Source organism: Otolemur garnettii, unplaced genomic scaffold (assembly GCF_000181295.1).
Source record: "Otolemur garnettii isolate 467f Iridium unplaced genomic scaffold, OtoGar3 scaffold00122, whole genome shotgun sequence".
In the NCBI taxonomy this organism is placed as follows: domain Eukaryota; kingdom Metazoa; phylum Chordata; class Mammalia; order Primates; family Galagidae; genus Otolemur; species Otolemur garnettii.
The window spans coordinates 818,834-841,498 of record NW_003852517.1 but is presented as its reverse complement, the minus strand read 5'-3'; the positions used below and the strand labels follow the sequence as shown (position 1 = coordinate 841,498).

The 22,665-nt window shown below is 32.8% G+C and overlaps 1 protein-coding gene across 2 annotated transcripts in view; it reads right to left on the bottom strand.

Moving 5' to 3' along the window:
• NECTIN3 (nectin cell adhesion molecule 3) overlaps positions 1-22,665 on the bottom strand; it is a 122,910-nt gene that overhangs the window by 72,499 nt on the left and 27,746 nt on the right. For both annotated transcript variants that reach the window (XM_023517819.1, XM_003797682.3), the window contains exons 2-4: positions 7,640-7,981; positions 3,754-4,050; positions 719-836 (exon numbers count right to left, since the gene is read on the bottom strand). In XM_023517819.1, the coding sequence (XP_023373587.1) occupies positions 719-836; positions 3,754-4,050; positions 7,640-7,981 (757 nt within the window). The remainder of the gene's footprint in view (positions 1-718; positions 837-3,753; positions 4,051-7,639; positions 7,982-22,665) is intronic.

Genomic DNA, 22,665 nt, shown 5'->3' with positions numbered 1-22,665 from the left:
ATTTTAGAGAAATGGTATTTACCATATAATAAATAGGAAGTCCAGTAAAAGTAAAAAGTAACAAAAAGGGAATGGCCTAAAAATAAGAAAATTATTCAAAGAACAGACAAAGGTCTCAAGATTGAAATGGGCCCTACATTGACAAGTATGAATAAAAATCCTAGCAAAGCAATTTGAAATTTCAGAGACAAAGAGATTTATGTAGATATAAACACCACACATAAATACAGGCAATGAGCCACTGGCAAAACAAATAGATGAAAATCAAAGAAAACAGAATTCTGGTATACTTCTTAGCTTTCTATAAAAATGTGCCTATGGTCGAGAGTCAAACAGTGATTACAGAATTTAAATAAAGGTAGTTTAATTTTATTTGGATTATGAAGGGTAGGAACTTGTTTATGAAATGTGTTTATGGATAAAAGGGTAGATCCAAAATTAATTCTTCGTTTAAGAAGTCAACGGTATTAAAAGTTGACAAAACTAGAACTAGAAGTTTAAGACATCTGATGGTTAAATACCAGAATAAATTGCTAAAATTGTTAAGTAGCCTCTGAAGAAAACAACTGAGGGGGCAGGAAGGTGGGAAAGGGTGGGTCAAGAATTTAATTAAAATTTTCTGTTATTACTATCATCAGGTAGAAAAACAATTTTAAATATGCAGGTAAGAATACTTCTCAGTTCTAAATAATTTTCCCTTTGAAGTATATATCATTACCTGCTCCATACAGATTTGAAGGGTGGTGGATTTGCATCAGCATTACACTTGAGATTAACACCTTTTCTTCCTACAAACCAATTTCCATCATACCCTGTGATTGAAACTTCAGGAGCATCTATAAAATAACAGAGGACAGAACAGAGTACCTTCTGTTAATGATAAATGTGACATACAATGAGAAAGTATGATCATAATAGACCAAGCTTCAGAACAAGAATTATTTTTCCTTCCTCTCAATACATATACTGTAGAAGATAATAATCAATAAATATTAATATTAGTTGACTGAAAGAAAGAATGAATGAATGGGCATTTACCCCAAAACTAGGTAATTATAACATGTATAGCTGTAATTATTGGAGATGCTGAATATAAAAATAATCATAAAACTACAATCACCAAGAACAAAATACAAGTCCTATTTTGAGAGATACTGAAATATAGGAACAAAGCAAATGCATTATAACTTAATTTAATGAGACATAGCATTTAAGTACCATGCAGAACCAAGTTATCATATGAAATGATCTTTAAAGAGACATTTAATCTACGAGAAAATATTTCCTAAGAGGTATCAAATCACTAACAGATATTAGATTCTCTATATCACAATTAATATTCTGTGGGTATGTAGAGATATGACACAGACTTTCAACAGTAAATTACAACTACAGTAAATTATCTAGGGCCTTAATTGTACTAAAACATAAACTTTTATCAACTCAGTATACCCAAAGGTCTTTTAGCATATGTGTAACATATAACTTATTGCATGAACAAATTATGTTATCTAACAGTAATACACATACATGCCTTCAAACTATAAAATCTAATATCTATTATTCAACCATCATTTTGTTTAGTTCCTAATAAGTGCCAGGTACTGTTTTTAGTGTTTGGTATTCACACAGACTCTACATTCATAAAATTTACATTCTAATAGTTAATAGGGAAGATGATATTTTAAAATATTTAACCAAAACTTCTTATAAGGGCCAAGAAGAGAAAGAATAGGATGGTAAAAGAGAATATAAGAAGATCTAATTTAGACTGGAGACAGAGGAGGTCATAAAAGGCTTTCCTAAAGAAGTGCTAGTTCTGGGCGGCGCCTATGGCTCAAAGAAGTAGGGCACCGGCCCCATATGCCAGAGGTGGTAGGTTCAAACCCAGCCCCAGCCAAAAACTGCCAAAAAAAAAAAAAGAAGTGCTAGTTCCACATGGTACAAAGATGCTCCATCTTTTCATATGAGCTATGTAGAAAATCAGGTAATTAGCCCATGACCAGATGAAAAGTTAGAGAGCTGGCTCAGTCTTTAACTTTGCCAGGAAAACCTGAACAACTGAAAGGAAAAGTTTATCAAAACAAGTGGTAAAAAAAATTAGCTTTTACTAAGGTACAATTACTTTAGTACTTTTAAAAAAGAAATGTCTGCCTTTGATAAATAGCTAGAGTTAACAAATAATTCTGTAACTTAAAAGTGTTACTGAAAAATGTTGCTGAAAGAACAGTTCAGATATCTCTAAATTTAATCTTTTGCAAAAGAGAGAAAGGGCAGGTGTTAAAGTATCCCCAGAAATCACCTTCAAATTTTGAGGTAAAAATTTGGGATATGAGACTTCATCTCCTTAATTGTGTTCACATGTTTTATAGGTCTTCAATTTAAAGAAAGAAAAAAGTAATTACTACTCTTAGGAATTACTACTCTTAGGAATTACTTACCTTTTAGGAACAAGTCAATAAAGATCAAAACCACAATTATAAAGACTTATGCTAGAAGAAGTAATTTTTATAATCTAGGTTTATAGTCAAGCAAACAAAAAAATCATAAATAATACAAATTGAAAAAATATGGATATGAAGAAAATATATAGATATGAGATATATATTAACGATACTTACAACTGGGAATTTTACAAGACAAAGGAAAAAGTTAAGTCTGTGAAAGCAGGTTAGGAAAAGGAAAAAAAAAAAAACAACTTTTTAATTGGAGTCTCCAGAGAAGTGAGGAGAAAAGATGGTATTAGTATTTAAGAATCAGTGGTAATAACAATTTTGTGTAATTAAAATTCTCAAATTTAACCCTATAAATGTTGAAAAGATTTTTGGAATAAGCTTTAAAAACAATTACACCAAGTGTAATAAATACAAATACTTTAAAATTCCATGCATGTTATATCAAGAACAAAAGAGTAACAAAGAATAGAACTCCTTCAAAAACTTATCTAAATTTATAATCTATGCATAGATGAAAACGAGAAGAACAGAACCTAAATGCTTTTCTTATTTTTACTTCTAATCTGCCTAATTTTTATTATGCTTGCTATAAAGTATCTGCAACCATCACCTTCTTTCTTGCTCAAAATTTGAAAATGGCATACAAATTACAATGTACCAAAAACTGAAGCAACTTTATTGAAAAAGGAAAAGTATATACACATAAATATACAACATACACATAAAAGTACCCAAAGGTCTCTTAGCATATGTGCAACATAACTACTTTAATAAACAAATTATCCATGTCTAGCAGCAAGACATACTACTACAATATAGTCTGACCTATCTAAACTCTTCCAACATAATCAGTAAAATAGTATGGAAAAATACAGATTTTCAAACTAATATAAATCTAAGAAAGTAAAAAATTCTTGCTGAAAGCACCATGAGCAGCTTAATGAATGAAAATGAAGAAAACGTTTATTTCTAAGCATTGTCCATCATTAGGTACAAATTTCCACAATTTTCTTAAGTTCAGCCTACTTTTAAGACTTAAAAGGATAAGGATATATAATTTTAAGTTGGAAAGCAACATTAAAGTCATGAGTTCATCTTTAAAAAACAGATAGAAGATGTTAAATGAAATTTTCATGAGAATATAAATAAAAATAGAAAAAAAGTGATAAGGAAAAGCTATAGAAATATCTAAATATTAAATATTCAAGCTAAAAATAATTTGATAAAGAAATGCAGTAATTGAAAGAAAATAAAAGGCATGACTAATGTTGAAAAAGCAAATGTTACCATTACTTACACTGTATGTCTAATATGAAAGAATATCGGATGTCCTTTTCCAAGGCTGGATGTTTTACAACACAAGTAATACGCCTTCCTCTAGCAAATCTGGTTGGAAACAGCTTGTACTGGCTGACAATTGTTGCCGTTTCATTTGGAAAAGAAGTTGTAGTGGATTCCATTTTACCAAGATCACCCTCCCAGTCAATACGTGCAACTGGTTTTCCAGTGGCTGCGATACAAATGGCTGCTACTGTTTCATTTCCTCCATCAATTAAAGAATCTGCCCCTTTTATCAGGCTCACAGTGGGTTCGACTGTTTAAATTAAAAGAAAAATAAGTTATATTCAAACAGGAACATACTTACATCCTTCTAAGCCACATTTAGACATACTTCATAAGCTTAGGGACAATTGCATATAAAATCTACATACACTTTTTAGGTAATGCCATCATCAATTGCATTATTGGAATAAGAGAAGATTATAAGCTAGGAAAAACAAGAGGCCAAGATTTCATATAACTATTATGAAGATGGCTCCCCTTGACATATATATGTCCACACATATATACATATATACACATTATAGGAAAAGATGAGATCCCTCCAAATAAATATTTAAAAATTTCTATGAACTAGATCATAATTTCCTTTATGAGATTAAAGATATTACTAATGTGGAAGGAAAAAAAGCAGTTTTAATATATAATGCTTCATAAATATAAATATATATATAATGCTTCATTTTACAATGAAAAGACTTTAAAGTAAAATAAGTTATCATTATGAAAGCTTGTGTTAAAAAGTGAAGGGGACAAAAAAAATGTTCCTCTGAGAATACCTACAGGAGATGACACGTTTTTCTTAACCCAGTAAGTGACTGAATAATTTCATTTAAAACACTGCCTTTTAAACTTTTCATTCAGTAAGCCTAAAAGGGATCTGAAAATCTGTATTGCTAACAAGCTCCCAAGTAATGCCAATGCTGATCCATGAACCACATTTTAAACAGCAAGGGTCTGAGAGTAGAAGGAAGGTGAAAAGAAGAACATCTACTATCTCTTGAGTTTGCATTTCCAGCAACATAAAGCTCAAATTCCCCACCCTAGCATTTGAGTTACTTTAATGTGGTCTCAACTCTACCTTACTTGACTTTAATTCTTTTCCTTTATATTAATCTTTTGAACAACCAACACATTACTTATTCAGTGTCCCACTAAAGCAGGGTTCTCAACCTCCAATAGTAATGTCTGAAGAGATTCTGAGTTTCATAGCAGTAGAGGCCATGGATATTGCTAAACAGTCAACAATGGATGGACAGCTCACCAGAACAAAGAATTCTAGTCCAAAATGTCAACCAATTGAAGAAAAACTTTATCTTAAGTATAGTCGTTCCTCTGTATACACAGAGGATTGGTTCCAAGGCCCCTGAACATACCCAAATCTGTGCATACTCAAGTTCCACAGCCTGCAGAACCCACATATAGGAAAAGTCAGCCCTCTGTATATACAGGTTTCACATCCCAGGCGTACTTATTTTCAATCTGCATTTGGTTGAAAACATCTGTGTGTAAGTGGAAATACTCAGCTCAAACCCATGAGCAGGGATCCTCAAACTTTTTAGACAGGGGCCAGTTCACTGTCCCTCAGACCATTGGAAGGCCAGACTGCGGGCCCCAGGATGAGTCAACTGCTAAGCAGGACAGGCAGTGGCAGCAAAAACACCGGGCAGGCTGGATAAATGTCCTTAGCGGGTGCATGTGGCCCACGGGCTGTAGCTTGAGGACACCTGCCCATGAGTCAATTGTATATTGCTTTCTGCCTCCCTGCCTTGGCTCATGTGCTTCTAATCAAGAGTGACATTTCTCTATTCTTTTACTTTTACCAACTCAAAATTCAAGAACTAGCTCAACTATTTCTTCTATAAAACATTTCCCGGGCTACCAAGTTCATCGATTTTTTCCTATACCCTACTCAAATAACATTTAGTCTACAACTATGACATACCAGAAACTCTTAACTGGTTTTAGGAATAGAAAGTTAAATTTTAAAGTGCACTACTGACGTTCACCACATGTTTACAGAAAGAACATATAAAAAAAAGCATAGTAAATGCTAATAAATGTATGCTTAATATATAACAACAAAAAGCAAAAAAAAAAAGAGGCATGAGATTGGTGGAAGGGAAGTCAAAAATGGTTTCTAAAACAATGTGATTTGACAAATAATAGTTATGTAGAAAGAATGTAGGAAGAAACAGAAGGCAAAAGGAAGCAATCCAGACAAAAGAGAAACACACATAAAATGAAGGTTAACAAAAACTGCAAAGAGTTTATTATGACTTTAAGATTTAAGTTGCTGAAAAAAGAGCAGCAAAGGATTGAATAGGTGAAGTGAGAGAAGCAGGCATGGGCAAAATCATGACAAGTCTCCTAACATAAACAATCTTGAGTTTTAAGTCAACGAGTATTGTATTAGAGGGAACTACTACAAAGCAAAATAAAAAGTGATTTTATCCTTATAAACTCCATACATAATACTATATTTCACATACAAAATATTTATTATTTTCTTAATACAGAACTTCGTGTTACCTTTTTTACTGATGTCTTACACAGAATTTTTCAGATATTTTTGCCTTGCTTCCAATCAGAAAAATTTCTTGAAAGTATCAATCCCTTAAATATAAGTTATATTTCCCCACAGCTCTTAGAGCAGTGTCTTAAATGTATTAAATACTCAAATATTTAATTCAATTCTTATTTTTAAGTAGTACCTCTTAACATGAAAAAACATACAAATCTAGACATAATTGCTTTCCTGTATGTCAGAGACCCTAAAATTATATCCTTAAATATTAGCAGCCGTGAACTTATTTCGTTCTTGCAAAGAAGATGCTAAGAACAAGTAAAGAGTATAAAAGGTTTACTAAGGAATAATAAATTCCTGGGAGAAAAGGTAAGAGAAAGGATTAAGTAGGGGGGGCACTATCAGCAGACCTGACAAAGTCTTTGTCAGGCCATGTGGCAGATTTAGAGCAGATTCCCATTAAAGGAGTCTCACATTGGATGAAAATGTCCAGGCGTTTGCCCTCAGCTACCAATGCCTTGATCAGTCTGGGGGAATCCACTAAAAGAACATAACTTTAACTCAAATTTGTAAAATATTGTAGACCAATAAAAAATAAAATCTAAAAAGCAGTGATCTTGAAGCTGTCAGCTAGCCATTCCTCTAGCAGGTGAGCAATGAGCCTTTCTGAATGAAGGAGCTGTGTGTGTCCATATCAACCACAGGTTACTATTATTCCTTAATCTTTGTTACATTATTCAAAAAATACTTTTTAGCATTTCCAAATTGGTTTACATTTAACTGCAAGTGGATATTTTAATGCTAATAAGGTTACTGAACAATTTTACCATAAAATTTATCAGATAGTAATCATCATTTTAGCAATAGCACAAAATTCAAATAGCTAAGCAAATCTGAAATAGAGAACTTTGATATAAAAAATTAAAACATGAGGTGTCAATGGCTCCAAGAAGACAACCTCATCTTTTCAAGAATTGAAAAATCTTAACTACATGATAACTAGTAGTATTTAAAGGTTGAAAATTTGAGAGGAAGTAATGAAAATATGTCACAAAAAAACAACACTGAGTGTGTAATTAAAACTTAGCACTATCTTTCATGAAGAAAGTAAAATAGCTAAATTTTAGGTAAATACAGATAAGATTTTATTTATATTAAGAGAGCCTAACATGAGAACTGCATAGAATTTTAAAAATCACATTTAAATTCTCTCAATTTAAATTTATAAAATTTCCAACCATTTTAAATTCTTAAAAATACTTTTGTCACAATCCTTACCACTTACCACCAAAATAGGCAATTCAAGCATACTTACCTAACACAGTTACAGTTGTAGAGGATTGGGCATTTCCAAGTGGGAATGTAACAGCTTTGCATATATATTTTCCAGAATCAGAGAATCCTATGTTATGTAGAGTAATTGTTGCATCATTTAATGAATAGTTTTTAAACAAGACTCTTCCTTGATATTCTCCTTGAACAGAGAATCCATATTGAGGATGATGAACTGCAACAGTCTGTGAACTTTTACCATGTATCTTCTCCCATGAAATTTGTGTTATGGTTTCATTTACTTCAATTAAACACTTCAATGAAACATTCTTTCCCCATATTGCTGTGACATGTGGCTCCACAATAATTGGTCCAGCTAAGGCACCTATGGAGGGGGAAGGGATACTGTAGTTTTTAAAATGGAAAAAAGTTATGCTATCTCTATCCCTTCCTTCTTCCCCACTCATGGGGGTGGGGGTGTATGCACTTGTGCACACACATATTTATAACTAAACAACAAAAAGAAATGAAAAAGACTACATGTTTTTTGGGTTTAATCTGAAATTCAAAAACTCATTATCAAATTGAATACCTGCTAATGTGAGTACTACAAGAGGAAAAAAAAAAAACTGGATTTAGACCAAGAATTAGCTTGGAAACAAGATCCTTCACCAATCAAGTTATCACCTGAGTTCCCAGCCTTGGCTGACACTTTGCAGCCTTGTGAGAGACTCCCAATCAGAAAACCCAGCCAACCCATGCCTGGATTCCTGACCCACAGAAGAGTAAATAAATGAAAACTGTTTTAAAACTAAGTTTAGAGATAATTTTTTACACAGCAATAGATAGATTACACATGTAGGATCTTTCAAACAAAATATCAAAATATCTTCTTTTAGAGAGTCCTAATATCAAAAGTTTCTAATTAAAAAATCATTTAAAACAACTGATTGCCAGAAAATACTAATGAAGAAATGCTTATATAAATATGAAAATTTGTTTTCCACTTGAGAGTAAAGGAAAAAAAATTCACAAGCACATGTTAAAATGAAATGATATAAAACTTCTTCCAAATAATACTTAATTCCCTCCTAAAAGCAGTGGAGCAAAACTTACATTGTTTTGAGGGAAATAAGACTAATATTCATGAATACCATAGTCAAGCAAGATACTGTTCATTGACAAATATATTAGAACAAGCCCTTGGAGAGTTTACTAATCTTATAGGAGGACTGACAAAATAACTGAACAAATACTCAAACTAAGGAGTAAACCAAAATAAGCACACAAAATGTAAATCAAACAAACAATAAAGAATCTCTTTAGAACTTTGTTTCTAATTAAAATTTTAAAATGAATTTAAAAAGCAGAAAATATCATAAGATTCAGAAAAAATGCATTTAAACATCTTCAAACATGTTCAACAATAAATTTGGCATAATATTATTTCCATGAACACTTTTTGGAGGAAAAAGCAAAAGCGATAAAGTAAATTAGACGACAAATTTACCATCTTAGAGATAACTAAGAAATACAGAAAGGAAATGACAACTCACACTGACTATATCTTACAGTTGTGGGACAAAATGAAAACCTTTTGCTTTTGTAACCATTGTTTTAAAAATGTTATCAGGCCCCCAAATTAACTATCTATCATTCTTTATCATGCTATCAAATATATATAATCACTAAGCTTTAAAAATTAATCCAAAACATACAAAATATAAAAGTGTTTAAAGATAGTTAGCTAGCTATCACAAGCCTGTTACTAGACCAGAAAACAGACAAATGAAAAAGTCTAATTGATACTAATAAAAAATTCATGTATTATGAAATAATATTCAGCTCTGCATTTAAGAAAAATACTCCACAACCAAACAGGACTATTTTAAGAAGGTAAGGATATTCCATTTATCATATTCAAAACTCATACACAACTTTCTCACTTGATGCTGAAAAGGCAGTTAGTAAAATTTAAATCTCACTATGTGACTAAAAAAAAAACAATTGAATAAAAAGGTTCTTAATAATAAAGTAGATTTTTCTCAAATCAGTGGCCATGATTACATTAAAATGGAAAAAAAAAAGTAGGCGTGTGGCTATTAAAGCAAAGATCAAGATGGTGGTGCGTTATTATTACCATTGTTCAACTGGAAGTTGAATCCAATGCAATAGGAAAAAGAAATAAGAAAAGTTAAATATTAGAAAGAAACAGAAGTAATTATTATTTAAGAAATCTAATACCTATTAGAACCAATAATATGCTGGTTTAGAAAACTTATGTACAGTAAGTACAAATGTATATACACTATATATTCAGCATGTTATAATAGCTATTATTTGTAAATATCTTTACAGATTTATTGCAGTAAAAGTTTAAATAGTATTTATAAATGTTAATATTTAAAATGCCTGAATAGCCAAAGCCATACTAAGCAAACAGATCAAAGCTAAAGGAATCACATTACCTTACATTAAATTATACCATTAACACAAGGCAACAGTAGCCCAAACAGCATGGCATTGGTATAAAAACAGACACACAGATGAATGGAATAAAATAGAAACCCAGAAGCAAAAGCCACATATCTATAGTCAATTGATATTTGACAATGTCAACAAAATCATACAATGCAGAAAGGACACCTTTTCAATAAATGGTGCTGAGAACACTGGATAACAATATGCAAAAGAATGAAACAAACCCCTATTTCTCACCATATACAAGAATCAAATTGAAAGGGATTAAAGACTTAAATGCAAGACCCCACACTATAAAAATACCACAATAAAATCTAGGAAGAACTCTTTTAGATCTGGGCTAGGCAAAAAAATCATGAATAAGATCTCAAAACATAGGCAATAAAAACAAAAATAAAACAAATGAGACTTAATTAAACTAAAAAGCTTTTGCATGACTAAATAATCAACAGTGAACAGACAACCTGCAGAATGGGTGACAATATTTGCCAACTATGTATCTCACAGTGGACAGATATTCAGAATTTTTAAGAAGCTCAAACCAAATAAATAAATAAATTCCATTAAAAAGTGAGTAAAGAACATGAACATTTTCAAAAGATATACAAATGGCCAACAAGCATATGAAAAAATGCTTAACATCACTAATAACCAGAGAATCGCAAATTAAAATTACAATGAGGTATTACCTTAACACCAGTCAGAATGGGTATGGCAATTCCGAAAAAAAATCAAAAAATAACAGATAGTAGCAAGATTATAAAGAAAAGGAAACACATATACTGTTCACAGGAATTAAATTAGTACTATCTATATGGAAAACAGTATTAAGATTTCTCAAAGAACTACAAATTGAACTACCACTAAATCCAGAAACCCCACTATTAGGTATTTACCTAAAAGACAAGAAATTATTATATCGGAAAGATACGTGTACTTACTACTCACAATAGCAAAGTATGTAATCAACCTATATGTCTATTCAATCAGATAAAGAAAATGTGATACAAACATACAGAGTACTACTATTAAATCATAAAAAAGAATAAGACCATATCTTTTGAAGCAACATGGATGGAACTAGAGACCATTCTCCTAAATAATTTAGAAATAGAAAGTCAAATACCCTATGTTCTCACTCATCAGTGGGGCCTAAACAATATGTACACATGAACACAGACTATGAAATAATAGACATTAGAGACTCAGAAAGGTGGAAGGCAGGGGGGTAATGAGAAATTACATAATGAGCGCAATGCACATTATGTGGGTGATGGTTAAACTAAAAACTCAGACTTTAATACTACATAATACTATGTCTATCCATGTAACAGAACTGTACATGTACCCTTTAAATTTATTTTTTTAAAAAGGAAAAAGGAATATTTAAAACACCAAATAATAAAATTGTAAAGAACCTATAAACCTAAGTTATAAATGAAGTTATACCATGTTTCCAGATGAGAGAAGTTATTTACCTGTCAATTACCCCCATATCAATACACAAATTCAATGTAATTATACAGAAAACACTCCTGGAAAAAACAGACTAGAAATAACAGACAAGAAATACTTCAAAAAAAATAACAATGGCCTAGTACGGAGAAAGGGAAATATTAAAGTAAAAATAATAAAAAGTTTAATATTAGTATCATAAAACAATTCAAAGCACACAAACCAACCCATATAAATAATGGCATATGACATATAATAAAGTTAATATCTTGTTTGAGTGGGGAAATTAGTTAAGCAATGCTCACAGGACAAGAGCTAAATACCTAGAAAAATGCAGATTCTTATTTTATACTAAACACCAGCAAAAAAAAGATAAAATAAAGAAAAAAAAATTCTAGAAGGACTTAAGATCTAAATGTACATAAAACCTTTGTATATTTTGTCAAATAACACTCATTACCACTTAGGAGTGGGATTACAAAGGATTAAAGAATGAACTGGGTTTTCGTTTGTACACTTTAGTGTCACATCATTTTTAAGAAATAATTTTATTAATAAAAAGCAAACTAAACAAAATTATCTCTCTCAGGTGGAGGGATAGAGAGGATGGGATTTTAAAAAGTGTTATAAATGGAATGTTTGCAAAACCTTCCACTCTCCATGTTGAAGCTCTAACCCAAATTTGGGGCCTCTGAGCAATAATTACATATAGTGAGGTCATGAGGTTAGGGCACCTGTGATGGGATTAGTATACTTTGATAAAAAGAAAGAGACACCAGAGCTCACTACCTGTCTCTGAGCCATACGTGAGTGAGAAGGCAACCATGTACAATCCAGAAAGAGGGCCCTCATCAGGAACTGAATCTGCCAGTATCTGGATCACAGTCTCTAGAACTAAGAAAAGTAAACGCTGTTTAAACCACTTAGCCCATAGTATTTTGTTATAACAGCCCAAGCTGATGAAGAAGGTAGTACAGAATAACTTGGGAGGGAGGGATATAGCTAATTTTATCTCTTCACAACCCAGAAGAGCCATGACTTAGTAGGCTATCATTATCAAAATGAGCATTTAGAGAGATCTTAAAAAAAAAAAAAAAAGATGACCCACTAATTAAAGAATACATTGTAAAAACCTTGCAACATTTAAGTTGGGAAAGCCTCTCAGTATGACAGCAAAGACAGAAAAACCCACAAAAACAAACAAACAAAAAAGGACTAAGCGACCCCTTAGTGAAAAAAGTATAAGAGTGGGTATTTACAAACTAACAAATACATAAATAATGCTATGCATGGCTATTTTTTAAGTGTTTGGCTTTACTAGTAAATGAATATTAATGTAACTCAGAATTTTTTTATTTTTTATTTTAATTTCTAGGAGGTAAGGAGCAAATTTTACTAACTTTTCTACAATAGTATTTTTTGCTTATTACAAAAGTAAGTTTTATTGTATTTTTTCTTGCTTCAACTCTTAAACCTTTGAGTAAGGTTTAAGTATAGATAATCTGGTTCTCCCTTAGATTCCATGGGCTTCTAATTACATATTTCTTTTTTGTGTTTTCATTAGCCAGAGTTCTGCTGATTGCTTGCAAATAAGAAAATCTAATACATTTCCATTCTTGTACTAAACCCAAAGGTTAAAAACCATTCTGAATAAGATTTTCCTCATGGAATCTTAAACTGTGGAGAAAAGATTTTCTGTTGTAGTTCTTAAAACCAAATTCCAAATCAGAATGCTTCCTACTCTGGATGCTCTGTTTCTGCTCTGTGTGCCTACTTGATTTACAGTTTTGTTCTAAGCTAATTAATTGAACTTATTCTTTTAGAGAGAGATAAGATAGCATCAAGTTATCCTCAAAAATTTTAGTAAACTTCAATGAATAAATTTTGGATGAACCAAATTTATCACTAGCACATTCACTCATTAACCTGAACTGTTTTAAACTAATGAATGTTTAAGTCATGTCAACTTCAAAAATGTAACCCAAAAAGGGGGGGCATTTTAAGAAAATATCCAAGCAATACTTAAAACAGAAATGAACAAAGAAGAATAAAGCCAGTGAACTGGAAAACTCATGTGGAACTATTTATAAACTGCAAACAAATATTAGAGTACAAAAGAATCTCCAACTTTTGTCAGAACTAGAAACAACAACTCTGGGTTCACAGAAGTTACTGTACTCCAAGGAGAAACTGGGTCACATGCCAAATACTGGTTGAAACAAACAACCATTTCTTCATTCTTTAATTTTTCAGGATGTATCGAGCCATACTTTATCCTATGCACTATTCTTGGTGTAGGGAATAATACTGAACAGATATTACTGCCCTTTTGGAGTTTACATTTTAATGAGGACCATCTAAATTGCTAGAAAACTAACTCAGGGCTCCCACTGATTCTGCATTATGGTGAATTGTATAATTATTTCATTATATGTTACAATACAATAATAGAAATACAGTGCATAATAAAACGTAATCATCTCAAAACCCTCCCCACCTCCATTGTGGCAAAATCATCGTCCAAAAAACTATCTTCTACAAAACTCATCTCAATGACTAAGGACATGTTAGATATTTTGGATACAGAGAAAATAACAAAATTTGCTTCTGGAATGAGAAACAAGATCTGAAAAAAAAAAAAAAAAGAAGCCCAAATTACTCCAAGACCTTTGGTCTGAGAAGCGGAATGAGAAAGTTGCCAGTTACCAAAAATGGGAACTAGTATATGGAATATTTATAAGAGTTAGGGGTAGAGGAGTTTAGAAGTCCAGTTTTGGACATGTTAAGTTTGACAACCAAATGGCTAACTATTTAACCCAAATTGTTTTAAACAGGGTATATAATAGTGCAGGAGAAAGTAATGGACTGGAGATAAAATTTAGAGTAATATAAACTCATGAGATTACATAAAATAATTCAGAGTATTAACAGAGAAAAAAAGAGCAAAACAGTATGAATATCAAGCATCTATAGTGCGTTCAAACACTTAAATTCAGTAAAATTCAACAAAGATGATGGGTGGCATGTGAGGCTCAAAGGAGTAGGGTGCTGGCCCCATATACTGGAGGTGGGGAGTTCAAACCCAGCCCTGGCCAAAAAAAAAAAAAAAAAAAAAATTCAACCAAAATGGCAAAGAATGGCTAGGGAAGAAAGAGAATCAAATGGATATCCAACATGCACACTTACTGAAGAAAGTACCTAGAAAGAGAAAGTGATCAATTATTCTAAATATTACCAATAGGTCAAAAAGAACACTGACAAGTAGCCACTAAATTTAATGACTATTTTGGTGGAATGGTGAGTACAAGGCTTGATATGGAATGTATTTAAAAGAGAATAGAGACTTATGCTTTCAGTCACAGGTGTAAAAGAATTTATTCCCCTCCTCTCTAAAACCACCACTATTTCAAGACAATGGTCAAAAACAACAAAATTCCAATCTCTGAGAGACAATAAACAAACTAGGTGAGCTCTATGTTTGATTCTAAAAGGGCATGGGGGCAATTAGATAGAGCCAGAAAGTCTTTCTGAGTTACCTCCAAAATTGTACTCAAGGTTCTAACAAGCACAATCAGGCAAGAAAAAGAAGTTAACAGGCATCCAGATCAGAAAGGAAGAAATGCAATGTCTTTATTCACAGAAAATGCAATCATCTGTATAAGAAATGATATAATATATAAAAAAGCTAGTACTGTAGTAGTCCTTATGCAGGACCTAAGATCAACATAACCTATTAACTGTACATATTTCTATATACAGTAGAACCTCTATAAGCTGACCACCCAAAGGACTTTAACAAATTTGTCAACGTGTAGAGGTAGGTCAACATAAGGAACTAGGCCAACTATACTAATAGTACGTGTGATGCATGCCTGGTCTATAAAAGTTAGATTAATTTAAGGAGGTGATCAACTATGAAGGTTCTATTGTATTAGCAGCAAAAAAGATGAAAAGTAAGATTTTAAAAACACTGCTGTTTAAAATAGCATAAAAAAATAGGGATAAATCAGACCAAATGTAAAATAAATCAGACAGATGTAAAAAGTCTGTACAGATAAGCCTGTATTTGCTGAGAGAAATTAAAGAATATCTAAATAAATATAGTTGATCCATAGGTCAGAAAATTCAGTATTCTCAAGACACTGATTTTCTCTAAAAATGATCTATGCATTTAACACAATCAAAATCCCATCAAGCTTTTAAAAGAAATTAACATGGTATTGCTAAAATGTATTTAGAAATATAATTCTTTATAACTCTGGGTTACACAAAGATGTTTTAAATGTGTCCCTTAAAAGCACAATCAGTGGACTTCATAAAAATTAAAAACGTCTGTTCTTCAAAAGACACTTATACAACAAGCCACAAAGTACGAGAAAATTTGATAAAGGATTTATAGCTCATAAAGGCCAAAACACAAAGACTTTTCAAAACTCCTTAACAAAAAACCAAACAAGCAAATAAAAAGATGAGCAAAAGATTTGAACAGTCACATCATCAAAGAAGATACATTAATAAGTACATAAAAAGATGCTCAAAATCATTAAGAAATGCAAATTAAGACCCAGTAAGATACTATATTTCATATCCATTAGAATGGATAAAATTAAACAGACAGACAATAACAATGTTGGAGAGAATGTAGAGAGTTTAGAACTCTACTGCATTGCTGGCTGAACTGTAAAATGGTAAAACCACATTGAAAGACACTTAGTCTCTTAAAGCTCAACACATAAACACCATATGACTGAGCCATATCACTGTATCTTTACTCATTAGAAAAGAAAGCATCATGTCTATAGACTCATATACAGATATTTATGGCACTTTATCTGTAACAGCCAAACACTGGAAACAAACCAAATTTCCATCAACAGATGAATAAACAAATTGTAGTATACCCATACAATAAAAGTGATAAAAAGAAATATCCTAGTAAGAATATAGGGTAACTTTCTCAACTTGAGAAGGAACAATCTACAAAAAATCCACATACTTAAAATGGTAAAAATAAAACTAAACAAAATAAAAAAACTCAAACAAGAAGCCTTTCTGCTAAGATCAGAAGCAAGTCAAGGATGTCCCCTCTCACTTGTTGACTTGTACTAGAGGTCCTTGTTAATAATAAGATAAGAAAAGGCAATAAAAAGTATACTGATTAGGAAGAAATAAAAACTGTCTTTGTTCATAGGTGACCAAAAACTCCTGGAACCAGTAAATAATTACAGCAAGGTTGTAAAATATAAAGTTAAAAAGCAAAAGTCAATTGCTTTCTTATATACTTACCAGCAAGGAAAAAGTGGAATTGTAAATTAAAACACATTAACACATTAGTGTTCTCAACAATGTTTAAAATTAATGTTCAAAATATATATATATATATGCAGAAAACTACAAAACTCTGATAAAAGAACTAAACAGAAAGATACTCCATGTTTAAGGATAAGAAGACTAGATAGTCTTTCCAACTAGATCTAAAGATGTAATGAAACTCCAATCAAAATATCAGCAAGTTATTCTGTGGCTATCAAAAAACTAATTCTAGGCTGGGCACAGTGACTCACACCTGTAATCCTAACACTCTGGGAGGCCAAGGCAGGAGGACTGCTTGAGCTCAGGAATTGGAGACCAGTTAAAGCAAGAACAAGAACCCCATTTCTACTAAAATAGAAAAATTAGCCAGGTATTGTGACAAGTGCCCGTATTCCTAGCTAATCAGGGGGCTGAGACAAGAGGATTCCTTAAGCCAAAAAAGGGAGTATGAAGTTGCTGTGAGCTAGGCTGACTCCACAGACTCTGTCTCCAAATAAAAAAAAGCAAACAACAATTAAAAAAAAAAAAAGAAAGAAAAGAAAAAAACTCCACAACAACTAATTCTAAAATTTATAAGGAAAGGCAAAACACCCAGACTAGCTAGCACTTTATTGAAGAACAAGATCAGAAGACTGACACCATCTGACTTTAAAACTTACTACAAAGTTATAGGAGTTCAAGACTGTGCTCAGATACTGGTAAAAGTGCAGACCAGTGGAGTAGAATAGAGCCCCAAAACAGATCCACATAAATATAGTCAACTGGTCTTTTGACAAAGGAACAAAGGCAACGCAATGGAGGAAAGATAGTATTTTCAACAAATGGTGCTTATACAACCAGCTATCCATACACATGAACTCTAAACATAGACCTTGTAATCTTCACAAAAAATAACTCAAGGTGGATTATGGATCTAAATGTAAAATGCAAAACTATAAAATACCTCAGACATAGCAAAAAAAATCTAGATAATCTTGAGTATGACAATGACTTTTTAGATACATACCATGTCATGGAGGAGCTCAAAAAGTTTCAGATTTTTGATCATTTCAGATTTAGGCTTTTCGTATTAGAAATACTCAGCCTGACTCCAAGGCTTTACTATTATTTGGTCGTAAAATTTATAATCAAAAGTAAATAATTTTCAACCACAAGAATGGATTTTTTGTTTAAAACCCTACTTACAAATTTACTTTGGGACCTTTAATTTACTTGAAACCTTCTGTAAGTGGTATATAATAACAGAACACCTGTATACATGTAAACTTATATTCTTCAATGCAGATATTCCAAAGAACATTATTTTGAAGACCCTAATGCAGTGATTTTCAACACACAGCACACTGGTATGCTGCAAAAATTTTTAAAGATGGCAGGCATGGTGGCTCATGCCTATAATCCTAGCACTTTGGGAGGTTGAGGTGCGTGGATTGCTTAAACTCATAAACTCAAGACTAGCCTGAGCAAAAGCAAGACCCTCTCTCTAAGAAAAAAAGAAATAGTCGGGTGTTGTGGCAAATGCCTATAGTCCCAACTACTCAGAAAGCTGAGGCAAGAGGATGGCTTGAGCCCAAGAGTTTGAGGTTACTATAAGCCACGATGCAATGGCACTCAACAGAGGGTGACAAAGTGAAACTGTCTCAAAGAAGAAAAAAATTTTTTAAAGATTAAATTATCAAAAGTTCAAAGCACAGTAAATGCACTTTCACTCTTTTTTTCTAATCAACATAATTTAAGTGTGTCACAAAAGTTTAACTATAGGTTCAAGTGTGCTGTGAGATTTTAAAAAGGTTGAAAAACACTGCATTAATGTACCAATTCTGATAAATGATAGCCTCCTATCAGGTAAGGCTTACCTCCCAGGTGAGAATCTGTATACATATGTATGTCAACATGCATTAATAATCCAAAAATCTCAAACTTACTATTTTAAAGAAGGCATCCATAAACAAGTACATGGGGCTTATGGTTCGTTCAGTCTTTACATACTTCTCAGATCTAAGAATGAGATTTACTAACTGTCGACAAGTAACAGAGTGGGGGAAAAACACTGCTTTAAAGAAACACAGCTTAATTTTGATATAGAATACACAGCACAAAACGTACTTCTGCACTCCAAAATTATGAGAGAATAATTTGTTTTAATCACCAAATCTATGGTAAAATGTTATGGAAGCCCTAGAAAACTAACACAGAAGTCTACTGCATTAGACCAGACATAAGATAATAAGATCCAGAACAAGAGTAGTGACCATATGAATAGAAACAGGCAACATATTCAGACTTGCAGACTACTGAGTCCCAGAATAATTGTTAATTTAGAAGTATTTTTTCTTCTCTGTTCCAAATCCAGAAAACTTTACAAATTAAAGCTAAAGAAAAGCACAATAATAACCTCAAATGGTCTCTCAGATTTCTCCTCTAGAAAAGAAAGAATTTGGACCAGAAATGTAGTTTTCAAAGTATTCTCTTTGTCCAACCTGAATAACCTAACTCAAGGAACAGGTAAAAGAAAGTACTACAAGAGAACTTCTGAAGGATAGGCCTTAGAACGCTATCACAACAGCTTCACTTTCATACATGTAAAATTTTTATACATGTAAAACTGTTGGGAAATAGGGAAAGGGGAAGTAGGCTAAATATAACCAGATTAGATGTCTAGAGTCCTTTTCAGCAAATTTGTTCTTTCTTTTGCATTTTAGACAATGAGCAAAGGTAGAGCCCAGAAATTTATACTATAACCCAAATACACTATTTCCTTTTACCATAATTTCCATTAAATATCTCAATAGCGGATATTCATTATCCTTTGAATCCAGTTAAATTCTTAAATACAGCATTCAATGTAACAATCAATCTCAAAAAAAGCAATTTTTAGGTTTTTTTTCACTGACTCTAAGATGCATATTTTCCCCCACATCTCTACAGCAGGGATACAGGTGGTCTATGCATATACAAACTGAAAACCATTATTCCTGGCTGCATGACTAACAGTATATACACTATGATCTATGATCTTTAAGTCAACAAGGATCTTATTATGTTCTACTAATTCCCTCTAGTAAGATCAGGACAGCACTACAGTGAAAATTTATAGGCCGGTAAGGAAAATATCAGACATGATGGTCTTTTATGTTTCAACAAGTTAATATAACAAGCCTAAACCACTACTTTTAAAAAGGCCTTCTTGCAAAGTTGGCCTTTAACTGATACTGATAAACTTAGATCTGGGGAGGGATTCTACCATTAACTGATAATAAGAGGTTCACTGAGCCTAAATTCTATGTACAATATCGTTTATGGTGAATATCTACTTTCCTTCTTAGAGTCTGGAATTTGGGTAAGTGCTAAGCAGAAAGTACACTCATGATCATCCACCAGTAAAAACTCTCTAATGAGCCTCTCAGGTTGGCAGTATTTCACACATGTTCCAATTTGTTCCATGGGGAATTAGGGTGCATCCTGTGTAACTCTGAAAGCTTATGCACGGTTTTCTCCAGACTCTGCCTCATGGCCCTTTGCTGATTGTTCTTGGTATCTTTTCAGTATAATAAAGCTAGTTTTGTATACGACACTATGAAGCGTCCTCCAAGTCCTCCTAATAGTCTTGGAGACCTTCTAATATAGAAGAATAGCATCAAAGAATGTTAGGGCCTGGGACTGGCCAGGTGTCCAGCCTCGGCCTATCTAACTGTCCAGATGCAGATCGCTGGGCTACCTTGCTTGGGATCAATTTCCCTTAGGTACCGGAGGACAATTCGTCTTAGCAGGAAAGAGAGACAGAGAGAAAAACATTCTTCAAGGGAGAGAAAGTCTTAGTAGGAGAGCAAATCTTAGCAGTCTTCATAGACTGCTCAGTGCCCTCCGAGCAGAAGGAGCAAGAGAGTTAAAGTAAGCAAGTCCGTGAGAGAATGAACGAATCCAGACTAACCTTTCTTGCAGCTATTTGTAGAAGTGGTCCTGTGGCTATTTGCACCACAGGTGTAGAGACACGAAGCACTGATTCTTGGGCTCTCATGTTAAGGCCAGCCGAATCCCTTCCCCATGCCCTTATTACCAAGGTATTATACATGTCACCGGTCACAGGTGTTTCTCATAATTACAGAGCATTCGAAGCTTAACTCTCGCTTCTCCTTCCCTTGATCTGGTCTCCTACAAGAGAACTCTACAGAATGAAGGAAAAAGCATGGCACAGAGAGGCAAAGCAATATAAAAACGTACAAGTCTAGGGCCAGGCACTGTGGCTCAGGCCTGTAATCCTAGCAGTCTGGGAGGCCGAGGTGGGTGGACTGCCTGAGCTCACAGGTTTGAGACCAGCCTGAGCCGGCACAAGCCCTTGTCTTTAAAAATAGCCAGGCATTGTGGCAGGGGCCTATAGTCCCAGCTACCTGGGAGGCTGACACAAGAGAATCACTTGAAAGAGTTTGACGTTGCTGTGAGCTATGACATCACAGCACTTTACCAAGGGCAACAAAATGAGACTGTCTCCAAAAAAGTAAGAGCCTAAATGTGAAGAACAGAAATACATTAAATATTTACCAAGAAATACATTAAATATTTACCAATTCTGTTTCTCTTTTCATGGATACACACAAGTTATGATGATAAAAACTATGCCTGTATGTACAATATTTAAAAGTATGAAATAAACATCTAGTAAATATAAGTCAGTACATATAACATAAATATTTGAAATGACATGAGATTACTGTCACTATTATGTTTTTTCCTCTCTTAATGGTATAGCAAATAATATATAATTGATGACTGTTTAATACTCAACAAAATATAGTAATTGTCATAATTTGATATCCTACAGTTATAAATCAATATCTGCAGAATAAGTATCTCACATAGGTAAGAAGGCAATGGAAGTTATGACACCAAAAAAAAAAAAAAAACACACTAATAGAGATTTTAAAAGAATTTATATTGTTTCTGCATTTCATATACTTTCTAAATAGTTAAATTAAAATGTTTTATTATGTGAATCAATAACTATAATTGTAGAAAAACATTAATACAGGAAGACTTCATTTGGTTTAAGAAAAACACAAAACATATACTCAGCTTCTAATATTGCACCAGAATGCCTTTAAAATACCTTCACACTATGGAGAATTATTGTGTCATCAAGTTATTGCCTCTCAGCTCCAAACTGTACCCTTCCACATAGGCTCTGTAATAATACAAAATTGCTTTAAGTATTTCTCCTTTAATGTGACCATAGTATTATGCTTTCTTAGGAGATGGGACTGAAGAAATACTGCAGGAAGAAGCAGCTATTGAACTAAAAAGAGATTGTATCAAGGTTGTAGGACACAAAATTCAATTGAGTTTCTACAAACTAGCAATGAACAAATCAGAAATGAAATTAAGACAATTCTGTAGACCATTCCATCAAAAAGAATAAATATCCATGAATTCAACAATGAAGTACAAAATATATACTGAAAATTACAAAATAATGTTAAAAGAAATTAAGGAAAAGAAAAGATTGAGCTACAGATTCAACACAATCTCTATCCAAATCCTACTAGGTACCAATCTGAAATCAGTAAGTTCAACCTTAAATTCATATGGAAATTTAAAAAACTAAGTACAGCCAAACTTAAGAAAAAGAAAAAAAATTAGAAGACGAACACTACTCAATGTCAAGACTCTGCAAAACTACAGTAATAACAACTATGTAGCAAAAATTGTAGTACTCAAAACTGTGTGACACTAGGGTAAGGAGATATATGGATCAAAAGAATAGAACTGTGCTCTGCGCCTGTGGCTCAAGTGGCTAAGGCGCCAGCCACATACTCCTAAGGTGGC